Source organism: Myotis myotis, unplaced genomic scaffold, assembly GCF_014108235.1.
Source record: "Myotis myotis isolate mMyoMyo1 unplaced genomic scaffold, mMyoMyo1.p scaffold_m19_p_1, whole genome shotgun sequence".
Classification (NCBI taxonomy): Eukaryota; Metazoa; Chordata; class Mammalia; order Chiroptera; family Vespertilionidae; genus Myotis; species Myotis myotis.
The window spans coordinates 171,822,683-171,843,675 of NW_023416313.1; the positions used below are offsets into that span (position 1 = coordinate 171,822,683).

The 20,993-nt window shown below is 41.6% G+C and overlaps 2 protein-coding genes across 12 annotated transcripts in view; one reads left to right on the forward strand and one right to left on the reverse strand.

Annotated features, from left to right (window-relative positions):
• CCPG1 (cell cycle progression 1) overlaps positions 1-14,031 on the reverse strand; it is an 83,325-nt gene extending 69,294 nt beyond the window's left edge. For 7 of the 11 annotated variants that reach the window (XR_004966559.1, XM_036302170.1, XM_036302171.1 and 4 more), the window contains exon 1: positions 13,895-14,031. The gene's annotated coding sequence lies outside the window, so the exon portion shown is untranslated. Of the gene's footprint in view, positions 1-13,238; positions 13,379-13,548; positions 13,753-13,894 lie in introns of those variants that run through there. The other 4 variants (XM_036302168.1, XM_036302164.1, XM_036302166.1 and 1 more) reach the window with 4 other exon arrangements.
• A 43-nt stretch (positions 14,032-14,074) lies between these two features.
• CUNH15orf65 (chromosome unknown C15orf65 homolog) lies at positions 14,075-20,505 on the forward strand. The gene is made up of 3 exons (XM_036302190.1): positions 14,075-14,213; positions 14,320-14,425; positions 20,013-20,505. Exons 2-3 carry the CDS (start codon positions 14,411-14,413, stop codon positions 20,358-20,360), a joined length of 363 nt encoding a protein of 120 aa, XP_036158083.1. The 5' UTR covers positions 14,075-14,213; positions 14,320-14,410; the 3' UTR covers positions 20,361-20,505.
• Positions 20,506-20,993: the final 488 nt, after the last annotated feature.

The window sequence follows — 20,993 nt, forward strand, 5'->3', positions numbered from 1 at the left end:
TGCCAGCCTGGTCACCCTTCACTGCCCCCCCTGCTGGCCTGGTCACCCCACACAGCCTGCTGCTCAGTCATTTGGTCATCCCTCACTAACCCTCCTGCCAGCCTTATCGCCCAACTCAGCCTGTTCGGTTGTCCGTTCATTCATCTGTTCAGTTGCAATGGTCCCTGGCTCTTTATAAATATACTAGAGGCCCGGTACACAAAAATTTGTGCACTCGGGGGGGAGGGAGGGTCCTTCAGCCTGGCCTGTGCCCTCTCGCAGTCTGGGACCCCTTGGGAGATAACAACCTGCTGGCTTAGGCCTGCTCCCAGGTGGCAGAGGGCAGGCCCAATCCCTAGGTGCAGCCCCTGATCGGGCTCAGAGCAGGGCCGATTGGGGAATTGGGGCACAGCCCCCTGTCATGCACAGAGCAGGGCGGATTGGGAGGTTGTGATGCCACCCTCAGTCATGCTCAGGGTAGGGCCGATTGGGGGGTTGGGGCACCGCCCCGTCACACTCAAGGCAGGGTTGATGGGGAGGTTGCAGCGCCACCCCATCACGCACAGAGCAGGGCCAATCAGGAGGTTGGGGCGCTGCCCCCTGTCACGCACAGAGCAGGGCCCATCAGGGGGTTGGGCTTTACCCAGCAAAGCTATCATTCAGAATTGAAGGTCAGATAAAGAGCTTCACAAATAAGGAAAAGCTAAAGGAGTTCATCACCACCAAACCAGTATCATATGAAATGCTGAAAGGTATCCTTTAAGAAGAGGAAGAAGAAGAAAAAGGTAAAGATACAAAATATGAACAACAAATACACATCTATCAACAAATCTAAAAATCAAGTGAATAACTAATCTGATGAACAGAATAAACTGGTGATTATAATAGAATCAGGGGCATAGAAAGGGAGTGGACTGACTATTCTTGGGGGGGAAGGGTGTGGGGGATGCAGGAAGAGACTGAACAAAAATCATGCACCTATGGATGACAGTGGGGGGGGGGGGTGGGAACCGGGTGGAGGGGAGCTATGGGGGGAAAAAGAGGAACAACTGTAATAATCTGAACAATAAAGATTTAATTTTTTAAAAAAAGTTTTTAAGTATTATTTTATGACTCGTGCCCAGTGCATGAATTCATGCACACTGAAAGGAAATTAATTAGAAGAAATGTTTTAATATCGCTATTCACCCTTTCTCTATACTACAAGTGTCTACCAAATTCACGATCAGCAATGACAGATTGAAACACACGCATGCGATTGGCACTAGTGAGAGCTTTATATCCTATACTAGAGGCCTGTTGCACGAAGAGATTCGTGCAACAGGTCTTCCCTTCCCTTGGCTGCTGGCACCGGTTTGCCTCTGGCATCCAGGACCCAGGGCTTCACTCTGACAGGGCTCCGGCCGGAACCGGCCCCGGGGCCGTCCGGCTTCACTGCTCCGGCCCCGGGGCTGTCCAGCTTCGCTCCACCACTTGGAGCCTACACATGCAAATTAACTTCCATCTTTGTTAAGTTAATTTGCATACTCTCCTGATTGGCTGGTTAGCGTAGTGAAGTTATGGTCAATTTACATGTTTGTCTATTATTAGGTAAGATAATAAAAGTCTAATATGCAAATTGTCGACCAGAAGTTCGACAGGGAGTTCGAATGCTCGCTATGACGTGCACTGATCACCAGGGGGCGGCGCAGAACATGGTGGGCATAGGCGACACAGCGCTAGCAGTGGGCAGCAGTGGAGGCGCTGCTGGCCCCAATGGGTCTTGGCGAGAGAGCAAGACTGCAGTGGGATGGTGGAGCAGGTGAGCAGGCCACAACGGAGGGGGGCTGTGGAGGGGGGGGGCATCCCCGACTGATAGTCCTGCAGATGGCAACCAGCAGCGTTGCTGGCAGGCCCTGATCGCCCAATCAGGGCCAGGCCCCAGGGCTGGGATTGGGAACTGGGGGTGGATGGCAGTGACCAACCTCCTGTGGCACCCAGGCAGGGAGGCTGCCACCTCTAGCTGGCTACCTGGGGGTGACAGGGACAAAGGTGCAGTGAGAAAGCGGGGTGTCCGCTGAGCTCACACTCATTCCCCCTGCTACCCTCCCCTTGGACACCAGGGCTCACGCTCTGGAGAACCCACCATGCTCAGGTTGCCAGGTGCCTGCGAGGAACCCGCCCTGCACCTGCACAGCATCTTCCAGGTGAGCCAGATCAGTGCACGTCATAGCAACTGGTAGGACAGTTGGACACTTAACATATTAGCCTTTTTTATATATATAGATGAGGATCATCAGTTGAAAATATTACCTCTTAGTAACTTTAACATTATTTTTAATGGTGTATTTTATTTCTTTTTAAAATATTTGATTTTAGAGAGATGAGAGGAGAGAGGGAAGGAGGGAAGGAAGGAGAGAGGGAGGGAGGGAAAGAGGGAAAGAGGAAGAAAGAGACAGACATTGATTTGTTGTTCCACTTACGTATGCATTCATTGATTGATTCTTGTATGTGCCCTGACAATGGACTAAACCTGCAACCTTGGCTTATAGGCGGGACAACATTCTAGCTAACTGAGCTATCCAGCCAGGGCTGTGTATTTCATTTCTATAGGAGCATTAAACTGTACACAGGTTGCAAATCAATGACTGGCTAAATATTTACTTACTAGGTAGGCTGAAAGGAGTCATGTTGGACAAGTAAGTAAATAATGTATCTTTCTAACAAGTTCACAATTATGTATTTATTACATAAGCTCTTCCACAATAGCTCCAGGGAACTGTTACAGATCCTGCCTAAACTATGCTTATTCTAACAACCAAACCATACACAGCCATGAGACTAATATGAAACACTTGAAAGCAACAAACCAACGTGAGTCACATCATTGCTTTTTCTACCTTCTTAAGAAGAAATAGAACAAATGATTAAAACAAAAAACAACAACACTAGCTGAAAAGACCAGGGAAACCTAAAGAAATTCATTTATCATGGGATTTTTGACTGTGTTGTATCAGTGAGGAAAGAATAAAATATTATAATTATGTAAAATTATATGTAATATATAAAGTATAAATTATATATCTATAACTGATTTTTAAAAAGAATTAGCCTGTTAAAATTCCTGAAGTCTCATAGCCCTTTAGTTATTGAGCACCAAGTGTATACAAGGCTCTGTTCTTGGCTCTGGAAATAAGAGAACAAGACAGACTACTCTAAGTCTCAGCCCTCATCGGGCTTAAAAAAAAGTAAAGGCAGAAAAAGTTAAAGAATATAAAAGTTTTAAGAAAGTCAATTATTCGAGTATGAATGGAGTATTTTAAGAACAGATACGAATCTTTTAAAAGGCACATATTAAGATGGGGCAGCAACTAAAGGGCACCCAGACCTATGGGATGCAAGGCATCAGTGCGATATTCCATGATAAAAGTGAGCATGTAAATTTAACCAGTATTGACAAAGGAGGGGTTAAAAGAGAAAGGGAAGAGTTAGGAGAAATTTGAGAAGATGGGAAAGATTTTTTTTTAAGAGAATTAAATAACCAACTATAGTAAGTGCAGGTTTCTGGTAAAGTGAGTGGGTAACTGGAAAAACCTTTCTCTATGGAACAAAAAGTAGATATGACTTTGACATAAATAAAAGTGGCTGAAGCCTACAGCACTCTTCACCATATGAAAGCTTCTCTCCTTCCCTTTGCATACCCCATCTTCTAATCTCTTCTAGTAGCTTATATTCTCACTGTTCCTCCATAACTCACCCCTAAGACTTAGATGCTTTATTTTCTTAATAACCTTCCAAAACTTCTGAGTTGCCAGGCCCAATCAGAAAGATTTAATATGGGTATATCCCGTGCCCTTCTCTATTTCCATTTAAACAGTTCTTTTAAACAGGTAGTTCCTAACTTTTGCTTTGTAACAAAATAATAGCTCAGATGAAATAACATTTCAAAAGAAAGTTAAATACAAATTGCTAAATTGGGACAGCTTTATCATATTTGAATTTCTCAAATCAAAGAGCCCAATTTAATCAAGCCCCAATCTGATTCTTTGTTTAAAGTCTTGGAGGAAGGACAAGATTAACATCTAGACCAAATAAGAAAAAGATTCTTATAGGCCATAACACCAAAGTAACAGTTTGGATAAACAAAATTCTGTCATACTATAGAACCATTTAATTCAGCTGCTCTCAAAAAGTTGGATGTGCTGCAATTAAAGCAAAACTTAAAAAGTAACTTTCTGAGCCCCACCCTAGAGGCACTGACTCTGTAAACTGCCATTTAAGTGATCTTCCTAAAATGATAATCTCACATCATTCCTTAAAAATGTTAAGCTTTTAGCCCAAGCTGCTTTGGCTCAGTGGATAGAGCGTCAGACTGTGGACTGAAAGGTCCTGGGTTTGATTCCGGTCAAGGGCACATGCCTGGGTTGCGGGCTCAAACCCCAGTGGGGGGCATGAAGGAGGCAGCTGATCAATGATTCTCTCTCATCATTGTTTCTATCTCTCTCTCCCTCTCCCTTCCTCTCTGAAATCAAAAAAAATATATTTTTTAAAAATGTTAAGCTTTTGCCCAGCCAGCAAGGCTCAGTGGTTGAGGGTTAACTTATGAACCAGGAGATCACTGTTCGATTCCCAGTCAGGGTACATGCCTGGATTGTGGGTTCGATCCCCAGTGTGGGGCTTGCAGGAGGCAGCCAATCAATTATTTTCTCTCAGTATTGATGTTTCTATCTCCCCTCTCTCTCTCACTCCCTCTCTAAAAGCAATACAATAGTGTATATACAAATTCGTGCACAGGTGGGGTCCAGCTGGCCCCCCCATGGGGGCCAATCAGGGCGGGGCTGGCTGGGGGGAGGGGCCGCCCCCCGATAGCAACTGGTCGTTCTGGTTGCTTGGCTTTTATATATATACTAGAGGCCCGGTGCATGAAATTCATTGGGCGGGGGGGGGGGGGGGGAGGCAGTTCCCCCAGCCTGGCCTGCACTCTCTCCAATCCGGTCTCACTCAGGGGATGTCTGACTGATGGTTTAGGCCCAATCCTGCAGGGGATCCCTCTCACAATTTGGGACTGCTGGCTCCTAACTGCTTGCCTGCCTGCCTGCCTGATTGCTCCTAACGCCTCTGCCTGCCTGCCTGATCGCCCCTAACTGCTCCCCTGCCAGCCTGATCGCCCCTAACTGCTCCCCTGCCAGCCTGATCGCCCCTAACTGCTCCCCTGCCAGCCTGATCGCCCCTAACTGCTCCCCTGCCTGCCTGATTGTCCCAACTGCTCCCCAGCCAGCCAAATCACCCCTAACCACCTCTGCCCTGGCCCCTGCACCCGGGACCCGGGCTTCCCTCCCTCTGGCTGGCTACAGGCACCTGAGACCCGAGCTGGCTTCCCCCAGGACCACAGGTGGCTTCGCCTGGGCCTGACTTTGTAAGGAAGGATGTCGGGAAGACGTCTGGTCTAATTAGCATATTACCCTTTTATTAGTATAGATACTTAAGATATTTTAAAGTTAAGCTTTCAAGTACAGTCTTCAAGAAAATGCCCAAAGGCTTGGAGTATCTTTTAGTTTTTATCTCTAGCATCTTGTCTTCTCTCCAGCAAATCCCTTTTCCCCCTCAGACTTTTCAATTCCCCTAAAATATTTGGCTTTCAGTTAACTCTGGAGATTTTGCATACTCCCCACCCCTTATCTCAACCCAAATACTGTGCCTATTGCTTCCTATCTCAGCTAATACATCACTTCTTTGTGAACCATCCCCTGATTTCAATCCCAAAGACTCCAGCAGTTTCCCTAATCTACTAAAAATAGAATGTTGGGCTGTAATTGCTTATTTACTTGCCTATTATATATCCCCCAAATAGCACAGTGCTTGACACATATTAGGCACTCAATAAAGGTAAACAGATTTCTTGAGTGATGTGACCTAAATTGTTCCTCAAGGAACTCAAAATTCTGGAGGAATTCTGAGGTTTCTCTCCCATTATTTTGACCATAAGTAAATATATAAACCCTTCTGCATTTAAGGGCTTTACAAATAATAATTACAGATCCCAAGACCTTAGCTTTTTACTGAAACAAAAGTCACAGAAGATTTTGAGGAAAGGAATAGAAAGCTCACTCTGGCTGCCTTCTGAGACAATACTATGGAAGGGCAAAGACAGAGGCAGGAAGACATCTGCAAAACTACTACAATAATTTAGATGAGATGATGGTAGTTTGGAACAGGGTGGCAGCAGTGAAGACAATGGACATATTATACATATATTTTGAAAGGTATAGAGTCAACAGTGCTTTCTGATGTACTTAAAAATGGGTAAGAGGAACGACTCTTGGCCTAAACAAATACAAGAATTGAGACAGGAAGACTTCAAAAGCAGTAAGTTAAAAAAGGAAAATTGGTAAATCAGTTTAGGCCATGTTAAATTTGAGACAGCTATTATCACATCCAAGTGGAAACAACAAGTAGGCTGAATTTAGGAGACATTGATGGGCCAAAGATGTAATTTTAAAACAATTTAGGTGGTAGTTGTCAAAACTAACAATACAGCAACAATATTAATTTTACCTATAAAGTATAACCTAAGTGAATGTTACCTGACATGATGGTGCCCTTCATCATTCCTGGGTAGCTACATTTTACTATGGAAAAGGTAAGGTTTCCACCACTCTATCTTCTAGAATTAGACATGATGAGGAATAATAGGGGCATTATTCCCCCACAGGTCTATAATTCCGACGAAAAACAACCAATGGGCTGACAGCAAAGGTCCCAAAAGTGCCGTGCACTATAAATGTGATCAAAGATGAGAGTCAGTCTAGATAGCTTTCAAGAACCTATTTCTATAATGGTTTTCAAAGGTTCTGAAACTTTTACCTCCCCAAAAGGATATGAAAATGTCTACTCTAAACTGGACTTCATTTGAGAAAAGGAAGAAGATTCAATATCCCAACTAATGAAAAACTTTAAATGTCTTTTCTGCCTGGCCAGTAGGTGCCCTTGACCAGAATCAAACCCGAGACCCTCTAGTTCAAGGGCTGACACACTATCCACTGAGCCAAACCAGCTAGGGCTATTTATTGATTTTTTTAGAGAGAGAAACATCGCTTTGTTGTTCCACTTATTTATGCATTCATTGGTTGAGTCTTTCATGTGCCCTGACAGGGGAATCAAACCCCCTTGGCATATGCGGATGATGCCATAACCAACTGAACTATACTGTCAGGGCAAAAATAAACTTTTTTAAAAAATAAGTTTTTTATAAACATTTTTAAAAATGAAAAGACAAACCCAATTTTAAGTACAGTGAATGATACAAATCCAATCATCTTCCAGGTGATCAGTTTCTTCAAGAGAATCATATTAAAACACTAGAGGCCCGGTACACGAAATTCGTGCATGGAGTGGGGGGCATCCCTCAGCCCAGCCTGCACCCTCTCCAATCTGGGACCCCTTGGGGGATGTCCGACTGCTGGTTTAGGCCTGTAGGATCAGGCCTACACCAACGTCGGACATCCCTCTCACAATCCAGGACTGTTGGCTCCTAACCGCTTGCCTGCCTGCCTGAATGCCCCTAACCACTTCTGCCTGCCAGCCTGATCACCCCCTAACCACTCCCCTGCCAGCCTGATTGATGCCTAACGGCTCCCCTGCCAGCCTGATCGCCACCAACTGCCCTCCTCTGCAGGCCTGGTCGCACCCAACTGCCCGCGCGTTGGCCCAGTCGCCACCAACTGCCCTCCCCTGCCAACCCAATCACCCCCAACTGCCCTCCTCTGCAGGCCTGGTCACACCCAAGTGCCCTCCCCTACAGGCCTGGTCGCCCCCAACTGCTTTCCCCTGCCTGCCAGGTTGCCCCCAACTGCCCTCCCCTGCCGGCCTGATCTTGCCCCCAACTGCCCTCCCCTGCTGGCCTGGTCGCCCCCAACAGCCTTCTCCTGCCAGCCATCTTGTGGGGGCCATCTTGTAATGACGTCACGCGTGATGCCACCTAGACTTTTATTATATAGGATTTACCATCATCTTAGGTATCAATGGAGACCTGACAGTAGAGAAAAGACTTTGGGCTTAGATAAGTCCACAGTTCAGTACTTATGGCATCAAAATGTGGGTCCTATGGTTATCCTGCCTCCTGGTTATAGTCGTCATGTAAGTGGGTGCAAAGATAACCTATCTGTAGTAACCAGGCTCTCCTACTTCTAATGGAGTGGAATACCATTTAAAACACTGAAATCTATCGCAAAAGATAGGCATCTGGAAAAAAATCTTAAAACAGGAGCAGTAATTTCATTTTATTCATGCCCAGGATACTGTTACATACAACAGATAAACCTTTTGATCTAGAAAATAAACTCTGCAAGAAGTGAGTCAAAATACAATTTCTTCACAAGTTTCCTTCTATGATGCAACATCCCTCAAATTGGGAAACAAAAGCAAATATTGCCATATTTGAAGATAAAAGTATCCCCTTTTGCCTCAATCTAAAAGAAGCCACACCTTTGATAAAAAGTTCGAAATAAAGTGAATAAACAATACGAATCCAAAAGGCTATGGGAAAATTAAGATACCTGTTAGTATGGAAATATTCCTTTCACAAGGTATTCTTTCTGAGAAAAATCCTGACTTTCCGGGATTGTTATATCTTAATTTTGGACAAACCTGAAAGAGCCAACAAATATATAAACTGAGTCAGGTCCATACTGCCCTTATTTGGACACCAGAGCCCCTGGTGGGGGCCCTTTTTCCCTATTAGGGATAAGTAAGACTTTTGGGTCCTGGCTCTTTGTTTTCTTCTAGTCTCAATTTCTTAAAAAGTAATCTGTTTTCACTTGTTAAAATATATATATTCATCACCTAATCTTTTTCTTTATTTTTATTTTTTGCAGAGAAGGGGAGGGGAAAGGGGAAGGGAAAGGGAAAGGCACGGGCCTGCTCTCCAGAGGGAGAGTGCCACATAAGCTATATTTTTGTTTATTTTAAACAAACTTTTCACAAAAGGATTACCTGTCCTAATTTTTTTTTTACAATTGTCTTCAGCTTTTTCATTTGAGAAAAAAGATGAAAAGATGGAAAACAAAGGAATTTTATAAATTTGTATTGTTTCAATTTCTTCAAAGTTTGCACACCTTATTACAGAATAATTAAATATATATTCATTGTTACTTTCTAGTAGTAACGTTAGATAAAAATGTTAGTAAAGATGTTATTTGCATTATTAACAAATCAAGCAGTTTTACCAACCCATAATAAACAACCTATTTTTTTGCTTTTACTCTATTTACTTATATTTATTCTCATAAGTCCTCAGAATTTATTGACAAGTTTCTAAAAGACCTTATGCTTGTATACAATATGTGAACCTTGCTGTAAGAGGCAAAGATGACTTCCCCAGAAGGAGACATCTAAGTTCTAAACTATTTATTTTATTTTTTAATCCTCACCTAAAGATATTTTTCCATTGAGTTTTAGAGAGTGGAATGGAAGGGGAGAGACACAGAGGGAGAAACATGGATGTAAGAGAGAGACGTTAACTGGTTGCCTCCCAGACGCGCCCTCCACCAGAGTCTGCAACCAAGGTACATGTGCCCTTGACTAGAATGGGACCTGAGACCCTTTAGTCCTCTGGGCCCACCCTCTATCCACTGGGCCAAACCGGCTAGGGCCTAAACTATTTCTTGCACTGAAAGACCAGTGCTTACACATACAATTTATCTCTCTCAGAGGACCAGTTCAACTTAAAGTGCTATTTTAAAATATTAAAAACAACATCTACTTTCTACTGTTAAGTTAGACTTATCTTCCTTATACTTTAGATGTGCGATTAAAACAAATCAAAACCAAAATTAAAAGCACAACCATAAAAGCACACTTCAGTTACAAGACCTTTAAGGCAGCAGAATGCAAAGTCACAATCAGGAGAGGAGCCAGGTTTCCTTCAATCCAAAAAAAAAAAAAAAAAAGCCAAACAGCTCTACCAGAAATATCAAATGAAGATCACCTTTGACTTTTCTCCAAACTTCCCAGTCAAAAAAGTATATATTACACTGAGTCATTACACTTCAAATACGTATGTTTTATGTAAATGCTAGCAGGCCAATAATACTTCGCAGGAGTCCCTCTTACAAAGTGGTAGCATTTTCATATCTGATTGATCTTCACCAATACCCCATGAAGTAAAGCAATTGGCTGTTATTTACAACACAAATAGAAACAACAGGGACCCATAACATTGTAGTACTTGCAAAACATAATTAAACATCTGACTCCCAATCCAAATTTTTTTTTTTTTTTTTTACATTCCATTGCACTGGCAATATGAACCAGAAGTAAGGTTTCAGGATAGTAATTTATAGACAAGTACTAATGAAAAATTAGATTTTGACTTCCCAGGATGACAGAGAAAATTCTTTTACTTCCTTAACTCATTTTCTAATACTTCCTTCAGAAAACTCTACAGACCTTTAAACAGGTTTCCACACATTAAATGCCCTTAAAATAAAAATCCCAAAATTCATCAGTTAGCTGTAATCCTCCCCATATTACAGAGCTAAATTTCATTTTAGAACTCAATTTGAGATATTTTTTTCAAGTTTATTGGACATGATCTTTGAAGCTGACTTGTATTTTTTTAGCTGTTTTAATCTAGTCAAAATTGCTTAACTGCCAGGAAGACAATTCTTGAAAATGTAAATTATCACAATTGGCAACTTCCTCACCTTAACCACACACCAACACAAAAACAATCCAGCCTCTAGTAGTTCCGCAGTGTTAGATGAGTCTGCATTTTCTGTTTTAAAACACCCTGGGCATACAGGCCTTGCTGTTGTGTCCACATTCTTAACATGCTCAGAAACTGCTACTTCTATGATCTTAGCAGTTCACTTAATTTTTAGAAATCTTATTTAACTTGGATAAGAATACAATATACAACCTGAACCACAATACTTGTGAAACAGTTCATAAATCAAACATGTTAACTATACATGCTTCTTATGTCCTGTAAATGGACCCATGTATCTATTAAGATATTGAGCCAACACAGTAAAATGGCAAAAAGGTAAACCCCAATTTTTCAAGGCTGATAATTAACAAAAATACATCAACTGTTCCTATAGAACAATATGGCCCTTCCTGTATGTAAAAAAAAACACACAACAAAATGTAGGCTTAATAACATGCTACTTACCTACCATATCTAACATACCCATAATAGGAAACAAAAATTAACATAAATTCAAAATATCAAACAGTACTCAAAGTGATTCAATGAAAACAAATTTAAAATTCCCATTTTATAATAATTGCTTAACATTTCCACTGTCAAGTGCTTACAAAATAACAAATGACAGATTTGTTATATCCAGATCTGGATATATTTTCAGATTAATATGTCCATACCTGATGGATTTATTAAAATAATCAAGATTTTACTGCCTTAATTGAAGAAAGGCTTAGCACATTTTTCTTTGATTTTACTGTATTAAGTGAAAAGAAAACAGAGCAAAGTCAGATGAGATGTACAAATACTAAGAATTATTGTCATGGTTGGTTTTTTTTTACCTTTCCAGTCCAACTAATGAACTCTTGTCCCTTTCAAGAGTTACATTTTTTGTTGTTACTTATTTGCTTTTTTAAGTAATGTTTAAAAAGTCTTTATAATTAGAATTGCTGCACCTATCTCCATTTTTAAATTAAGTTTTTTTTCTATAGAAAATTTGGGAAATACCAGAAAGTATAAAGAAAAAATTATTTGTGCCAGACCAGCATGGCTCAGTAGTTGAGCACTGATCTATGAACCAGGGTCATGGTTTAATTCCTCCTGGTCAGGGCACATGCCGGGGTTGCAGTCTCGATCTCTATTGTGGGGCGTGCAGGAGGCAGCTGATCAATGATTCTCTCTCATCATTGATGTTTCTCTCTCTCTCTGAAATCAATAAAATCAATCCTTCCTCTCTGAAATCAATAGAAATATATTTTAAAATAAAAATAAAAAATTTGTAATTTCACTTTTATAATTAAAACTATCCTTTCAGTCTTATTTCTGAGGACCAAAAAGGGACCACATATTAAACCTGACAAGTTCAGGGGAGGTCTTTGGTCATAACATACCTTTGCAATTTCTGGCTAATTTCCTTTTACCAGACCCCTCACTGCATCAGAGCAGAGACCACAAAACCCCATTGTTATTGTTACCGTGTTGTTAACTGCTAATTATCCTATATCCACAAATGTAAAAGTATGTGTCTATTTATTTTACTCTTTATCCAATCCCAGAGATTTCCCTGCTTTGCTTTCTCCCACTTTACTAATACTCTATTATCAATGGATTTCATGTAATCCTTATTCCTCCTCCTTTGATTAGAATGTATAAAGTAAGGTGCAAAGCTGCCATTCTCTGGAGCATTTTCTCAATCCGCTGAGATTTTGCTTCCCAGCAACTGTCTCAATTTGGCTCAAACACATAAAAACTCTACAGGTTTAAACGTTTCTTACACTGACATTTCAAAGGCATACAATTGCTCTACATTCTATGTAGTTTACAAAATTAGAATCACACTATTCTCTAACCTGTTTTACTTAAAAATTACTATTTCGCACATTTAAGAATGATTTTAAACATTGTAAATGATTTTAACAGCTTCTTTAATTCGAATCCCATCCTTAGGTAAGGGTTAAATTTATGTTTTAAAAGAATACCCCCCTCCCCTTCCGGGCCAATGTGGCTCACTGGTTGAGCATGGCCCCATGAACCAGGAGGTCATGGTTAGATGCCAATCTGTGCACACTGGCAGGGTTGCAGGCTCGATCCCCAGTAGGGGGTGTGCAGGAGATAGCGGATCAATGATTCTTTCTCATCACTGATGTTTCAATAAAAACCTATTTTTTTTAAAAAAGAATTAGAATTCTGATAACTTCGTAATAATAGGTAATTAGTTAATTAATTTAAAAATAAAAAATACTCCCCCCCCCCTCCCCTGCAACACACACACATACTTCCTCTTTCCCTTCCCTTTTAGGCTCAGAGCTCAGGAAATAATAATAAACCATTCACACTAGGATGGTGTGATAAATATCACCGAAAATTTGGGGCCTAATAATATTAAAACCTTAAGCCAAAGGATATGATGGGCTAATAGTGACATTTCAAGCACTATCCAAAGGATGCGACCTTACTGGAAAATGCAAGTCTCCTAAAATTCGTAATACCCGTTCTAGCTACAAGAAAACTCCGTTCCGTTTTTTCAATAAAGCTAGAGTGAAGCAGTGTAAATTTCATCCCCGCAACAAAGTACCTTAATGGACTGAGTTGGTTAAAACTGGCACTCCCACTGGCAGAGTTGGATTCATCAAACAAGGGAAACATGTAAGGTTTGCAAGGCACTCTATGGAGAGCTAATCCAGCAGATTTCTCGAGTAGAAGGCCGACGCAACGGGGGCCGCTGGAGGAGGACACGGATATGGAGCGCCTGGTGTACGAGCAGAAATCTCACCTGCACTATTTAATATTTAATTTTTCTATTCCTGGCATCACGGGGCTCAAACGTCACCAAAAAAAGATGGGCCGGCTGAAAACCCGGCAGGGTGACGCACGTAACATCTCACCATATGGATTCTCACCCGAGCCAGCCGAGGGAAGGAGGGTCCCCGAGCCGCACGCTTCCCCCGCACCTTGAGCGAGCGCAGCGCTGGGGTCTGCACGTGGCAGTCGGAGGCTGCAGGACCACCAGACCCGACGCCCCAGGAACCGACACCGGCTCTTTGCAGACTCCGGTTCCGAGGCCACCGGTGCGGCCACACGCAGCAGGCGGCAGGAGTCGAACTCCAAGCTCAGCCTCAGAGGAGACCGCGCGAATGCCTCCGCCAGGCGTATGAGCCGCGGGTGCCAGCCAGGGCCCTGACAGGTGGCCGCGCCTCCTCTCCTGGGGCCCAAACCCACCCCGGGCCCTACCTGAAGGGGCAGCGCCACCTCCGCCCCAAAGTGCCAGCTGTTGCGGTGGCGTTGGTCACAGCTCCGAGCCCAGTGACGCCTCTAATAAAAACAACAACCTGCTCGCAGGCGTCCGCTCCCGAGAGGAGGCGGCCGGCGGAGCGCCGCAGCGCATGCTGGGACTCGTAGTCTCGCCCCCCGCCTTGCGTCGGGGGGCAGCGGAGGGAAGAACTACGACTCCCGAAGAACAGCGCAGCCCGCCGCCGGGAGACGGCAGGAAGCCACGAGTCTCATAACATCCGGGCCCGGGCGCTCTAAAGGCGGAGAGGCGCCGCGGAAGGTTGCTATGGAGACGGGCTGCTACAATCGCTCCAAAGGATTCATGGTTTCAACCCTGAGGACTGCCCGGGATTTTGATCCAGCCCATGTTTTCCCTTCTCTTTCAGGCTTTAATTGGGTGTACATAAAAAGCCGCATCCTTTGGCCGCCTCGTCATCCGCTGAAGAAAAAGACTGCCTTTGACGAAAAAAGAAAGATATGGAGAATGACCGGGTATGGCTGAGTGGGTTTGGACAGAGGGCTAGATGTTTTTGAATGTTCATCTACTTTACTTTAAATTTGGGGCATCCACCCTAAAAAAAAACAAAAACAAAAAAAACAATAACAACAAACAATACTTTTCTAGGCAGCCACTGAGCTACACAGAAGCAAATGTGCAATGTTGAATTAAGCCAGAATTGCTCTAAAGGTATAAAGATGATTGGGGATGGTATGCAACTCGTACCGTATGGCGAACCATGAGGTGATGGCTTTGAACAACAACAAAAAATGTGCCTTGTTCATTTTTCATTTATTTACATTGTACCTTGCTCAAATACGAGCTACAAAAGGTAGGTGCACTCATACTGTTGATGGAAACTAGAAAGCTAAGCTTTAACTGTCCCCCAATTGTGGAAGGAATAAAAAAGTTAACAAAAACATTAACAAGAAAGATGGTGGGCCTCGACAGAAACAAAAGGTGTCTCAAACTTACACTTTTGTGTGTTTTTTTGCTTTGGACGTTACTATAGTTAACATCAACTGTGACACCAAAAAAGAAAAAACACAATTTTATAATTACAGCTTCTCTAAGAAATATTTTTTAAAAATATACTTTTATTGATTTAAGAGAGAGGAAGGGAGAGGGAGAAACATCAATGATGAGAGAGAATCATTGATAGGCCGCCTCCTGCACGCCCCCTTCTGGGGATAGGCCTGCAGCCGGGGCATGTGTCCTTGACCCTAATCAAACCGGGACCCTGACATTGCTCTATCCACTGAGCAAAACCAGCTAGGGCTAAGAAATATTTTTATTATTTCAATGGCTTCTATATTTTTTAATATGTGTTTATACTGAAGGACTTTGAAAAATTAAAGTGGCTAGCCTTTTTCTAATTCTAGGAAAGCCTTACAAATTAAATTAGTAAGAAAGCTACTATCATCTATTTGTAGGATTGTATTCTTTCCCAAGCCAATTCTACAACATAGTCAATTTTAAAATAATCATTTACAATTTTAATTTACCTTTTTATCCTTAAGTAAAAAACAGTTGCTGACCCCATGCATAACTGACAGAGAACTTAAAATAATCATTTTATTATTCTTTGTATTAGACCAGTGATGGCGAACCTTTTGAGCTCGGCATGTCAGCATTTTGAAAAACCCTAACTTAACTCTGGTGGCGTGTCACATATAGAAATTTTTTGATATTTGCAACCATAGTAAAACAAAGACTTATATTTTTGATATTTATTTTATATATTTAAATGCCATTTAACAAAGAAAAATCAACCAAAAAAAAATGTGTCACAGGTTCGCCATCACTGTATTAGACTATTTTGTTTAGTTTTATTTTGTTATATATATATTTTTATATTTTATTGATTTTTTACAGAGAGGAAGGGAGAGAGATAGTTAGAAACATCAATGAGAGAGAAACATTGATCAGCTGCCTCCTGCACATCTCCTACTGGGGATGTGCCCGCAACCCAGGTACATGCCCTTGACCGGAATCGAACCTGGGACCCTTCAGTCCGCAGGCCAACGCTCTATCCACTGAGCCAAACCGGTTTCGGCTGTTTAGTTTTATTTTAAACTGTATACAGTTTGAACTCCACATTTAAGAATATGAGATTTGAGGAGGGTGAACCCAAATAAGAAAGCTGCAGTGAGGGCCTATGACAAAAAAGTAAAAGTATTGTGTATTTTGTTTCTAAGTCTATAAAACATTTGTGAATTATCCTGGAGGTCTAAAAGATTTAGGTAGACACTAATTTCCAGATTGTGTGATATAAATTATACCAACAAAGTTTATCAGCTAACTTATCCTCCATTTTAACTAGATTTGGTTTTCTGTATTACATTTTGCACCAAAGCTGATCAGAATTTAGAACCAGAAGTAGAGGGTGATTTGATGAGAGTCCTCTGTGAAAGACGTTCTCCTGGGCAACCTGACTGGGTGTCCATAAATTAGAGTTGGTACTTTTCCCCACAAATCACAGGGCAGTCACCTTCCACCTAAGAAGCTTTCCCTGTGCAGAGGTAACCTAGACATTTTGAGAAAAGCTGTCCTGTTGATACACCATAGGATGCTGGGAGTTTATTATCATATAATGTCTGTGCTCTTGATATTTTTAAAAAATTAATAGGCAGCATCAAAAAGAATAAATAGCAAAATCTGATGAGTTCTATTTCTAATTTTGCCAGCTTCCTATAAGATATATGAGTACTAACTGAATATTAGTAAACTAGAGGTCCGGTGCATGAATTTTTGCATGGGTAGGGTCCCTAGGCCTGGCTGGTGATCAGGGACGATCGGGGCCTGCTGGCTGCCAGCTGGGGCCTCCCTTCCTCGGCTTCTGGCTGCTGGCCAGTGCCTGCCTTCATTCTACGCCACCCTCTGGTGGTCAGCACACATCATAGCGATCGATCGAACTCCCAGTCTCCTGGCCAAACTCCCAAGGGGACACTTTGCATATTAGCCTTTTATATATATAGATTGTAGTATACTAATGTAGTGTTGTTAACCTGTAAATTTCAGAACTGAATTCTGGAAGAGCATACAAAAGCATTGAGGTAAACGTGCAAAAAAGAAAACGATAAAAAATGATTCCATTTTACATAGCAATTTATCTTTACATCCAATTTTCTTTTTTCTTTTCTTTTTTTAAATATATTTTATTTATTTTTTACGGAGAGGAAGGGAGAGAGACAGAGAGTTAGAAACATCGATGAGAGAGAAACATCGATCAGCTGCCTTCTGCACATCTCCCACTGGGGATATGCCCGCAACCCAGGTACATGCCCTTGACCGGAATCGAACCTGGGACCTTTCAGTCCACAGGCCGACGCTCTATCCACTGAGCCAAACCGGTTTCGGCAACATCCAATTTTCTTTCAGTATATATATCTTCATAAACACAGACTAAGGCAGCTTTTTAAAACCAATTTTACATATGATATACAAAAGGGAAATGATAATGATGAAGGGTTGGATCATAGGTTGATCATTTAAATCTGAACAAAGGAAAAGAAAGAGAAAGTATACTAAATACTTCACATTTGCAGATTTGAACTCAAGCTTTTACAACTAATAGGTTCTGAACATTAGTAAATTTAACTTTGCTGAGACATTATATAGAACTAGAGGCCCAATGCACAAAATTCGTGCAAGGGGCTTGGCCCCCACCACCGCCGTGACTGGGGGCCCCTGCTGCCGCAGCTTCGTCCAGAAGGACATCCGGTCTAATTAGCATATTACACTTTTATTATTATAGATAACCCAGGAATTCAGGGTAAGTTGGGATACACTAAGAGGAACCTAACTAATCTGATCCAAGTATGCAACTCAGAAAAGGCTTTGTCCTCACATTAGTTTGACAGAACAGCTCTATAAACATTTTTATCTCCTTTTAGAGTTGAAGAAGCAGATTATATGCTTGCTAATTTTAAGGATTTAGAAGTCTTAAAGGGTCTCAGTTTCATGAATCACAATCTGCTGTAGTGAGTTCCTTAAATATTTTGGATATTGATCCTTTATCAGATGTATCATTGCCAAGTATGTTCTCCCATACAGTTGGCTCCATTTTCATTTTGTTGATGGTTTCTTTAATTTTTGGCATTTTTATTATATGTCTGGGCATGGGCCTGTTTGAATTCTTCTTGCTTGAGACTCTCTGTGCCTCCTGAACTTGTATGACTTTTTCCTTCACCAGGTTAGGGAAGAGTTCTGCCATTATTACTTCTAACAAGTTCTCTATCCTTTGCTCACTTTATTCCCCTTCTGGCACTCCTATGATGCGAATATTGTTATGTTTTATGTTGTCTCACAGCTTCCTTAAGCTGTCCTGTTTTTTAATTGTTTTTTCTTTTTGGTTCTCTTATGGAGTTCTCTTCTAATTCACTGATTCAATCCTTGGCTTCCCCTAATCGGCTGTGTATTCCTTCCAATGTGTTCTTTATTAGCGTTATGTCATTCTTCATTTCAGACTGGTCTTTTTTCATAATTACTATGTCTTTTCTCATGCTGTTGAGCATACTTGCCATCATTATTCTGAACTCTATATCTGATCAGTTTCTTATTTCCATTTCATTTAGCTCTTCTGGAGAATTCTCTTGCATTTAGGGCTTTTTTTGTCTCACCACTTTGGCTGCCTGTTTGGGTTTGTGTCTGTGTATTAGGTAGATCTGCTACAACTCCAAATCTCTAGTGCAGGACAATGTCAGAAGCTGTTTGTGACTGGCCCTAAGTACCCTGTTAGGAGCTCTCAGCAATCCACAACTTGTGTCTTCCTCTGCTGGGGCTAGGTGCCTTTTGAAAGTCCAAGATGTGCAGCAGGGTCTTTATCTAGCCCCAGGCCCAGAAGGAGACCAGGCAAAGACTCAAAGCCTCCAGAGATCCACCTCTACCTGCACTGGGATTGACACTGATTAACCTCAGGCTATTGACCACAGGGTTGGGTGAGAAGTCTTCCAACAGGGTGGGGCAACTGCCTTCCCCTAGGCAAAAACCACTTGGACAGGAAAGTACTGCCAGAGAAAGATGTCCTCAGCAGCATGAGTGAATGACTCAGCACAGGAAACCAAGTTGGCTGCCCTCTAAGCTCCAAACCCAGAGCCCCCAACCCTGGACTCTACTCACACACCTCCAGTCCACTCTGCCCTCTCCCTGCCGGGCCCAAGGTGAGTGGCTGCACATAAAATTTTGTGCATTGGCCCTTTAAGAGGGTGTGTGAATTTCAAGCCATCTCTCCCTGGCAGGCAGCAAAGCTGCTGCTTTTCACAGCCAGATATTATGTGGGCACCTTTCTCAGTTCTGGTGCTCTGGGCTGGGGAGCCAAGCTTGGGGTTTAGACCCCCAGAGTTCTCAGTGGGAACCCCCCGCCCCCCAGTTGAGATATCCTTCCTGCACTTCAGTTACTGTCCCTGGGAGCCCGGCCAGCCCTTTCATGCCTCCGCACTTCCTACCAGTCTCTATGCAGTCTCCACTTTTCCTCCGTGGTTATCAAGGTTCTCTCCAGCTAGTCTTCAGTTGATTTTTTGGGGTGGTTTTTCTGTATTTTAGTTGTATTTCCAGTTTGGTCCTGGGAGAGTGTCAGTGTAGCTTCCACTTACTCTGCTGCCATTTTGGATCTCTCTGTCCATTTTTTAATCGGACCGTTGTTTGGTGTGGGTTTTTTGCTTTTGAATTATATGAGTTCCTTGTATACATTTTTTAATAACCTCTTATCGGATATATAGTTTGCAGACATTTTCTCCCATTCTTTAAGTTGTTGTCTCATTCTGTTCATGGTTTCCTATGCTGTGTACAGACTTTTTGGTGTGATATAGTCCCACTTGTTTATTTCTGCATGTGTTACTTGTGCTTTTGGTGTCACATCCAAAAAACTGTTGTGAAGACTAATGAGTTTTTTTCGTGTTTTTTCCCTAGAGTTTTGCAGTTTCAGGCCTTACATTTAAGTCTTCATTTTGAGTAAATTTCTTTGAGTTAATTTTTGTGAGTGGTATTAAAATTAGGGCTGGGGCTAAGTTTAATAGTTTTGGGGTTTCCCCCCACCAACAACTTTATAATTGAGAATGATTTGATGTGTTTATATTTTAGGATAAGAGAAGTACTTTAGCTTCAACTTCAGACACAGAAATGAAACCTCAACAACTGCCTACTTGTGTGAACCCTGGCAATCCTGTGTTTTCATGTATGTTGGATCCAAAAACACTCCTTACAGCTACCTCACTATCAGAGCCTAAGATGATTATGTATAAAACCAATTCAAGTACTTATGGTGAATGTTTACCTACACCACAGTTTTTTCCCTGCATTTATACTCCAAAAGAGCAAGAATTTTCAAGGCATCTCAGAGCTACGGGATTTTATCAAAATAACACTCTAAATACTGCATCTGACAAAACCAGAACCTATAATTTTCGTAATTTTCAACATCCTCTATGAAAATATATTCCTTTGTATGTTTAACAGAAAATATACTCAGGAAAAAAAAAATGAGTTTTAAGTCTAAGGCTAGAATACCTAATTGGGAATATGGAAAGATTTTAATTTTAAAAAATATTTTAAAGAAATAAAGTATTTCAACTGATAACTGAGTGGCATTGACTTCTTAAAAATGTGTTAGAATAGCAGAATAAAAGGTAGAAGCATTTTTGTACATCCTAGCTTTATTTAGTTCATGTATTCCACAATCTTAAAAAAAACTTTCATGATCTCATTTGTCTACTGGATATATTTATCAAGACAAAAGAACATAGGAGCTCTAAGAAAAAGATTGCATTAAGGAAGACTCTGACCAGTAATTTCCCACTTGTGTGTTATTTCAAGTAATGTCTTAGAACCTGGGGAAATGTTAATTCCCTCTGCTAGGCTCATGGAAGAGAGGACATTTTTTCCCCATTTTTTAAAATTGATTAGAGAGAGAAACATCAATTTGTTGTTTCACTTATTTATATATTCATTGGTTGCTTCTTGTATGGGCCCTGACTGGAGATTGAACCCACAACCTTGGTGGATCAGGATGACAATCTAACCAACTGAGCTACCCAGATAGGGTGAGAGGACTTGTTATTCATT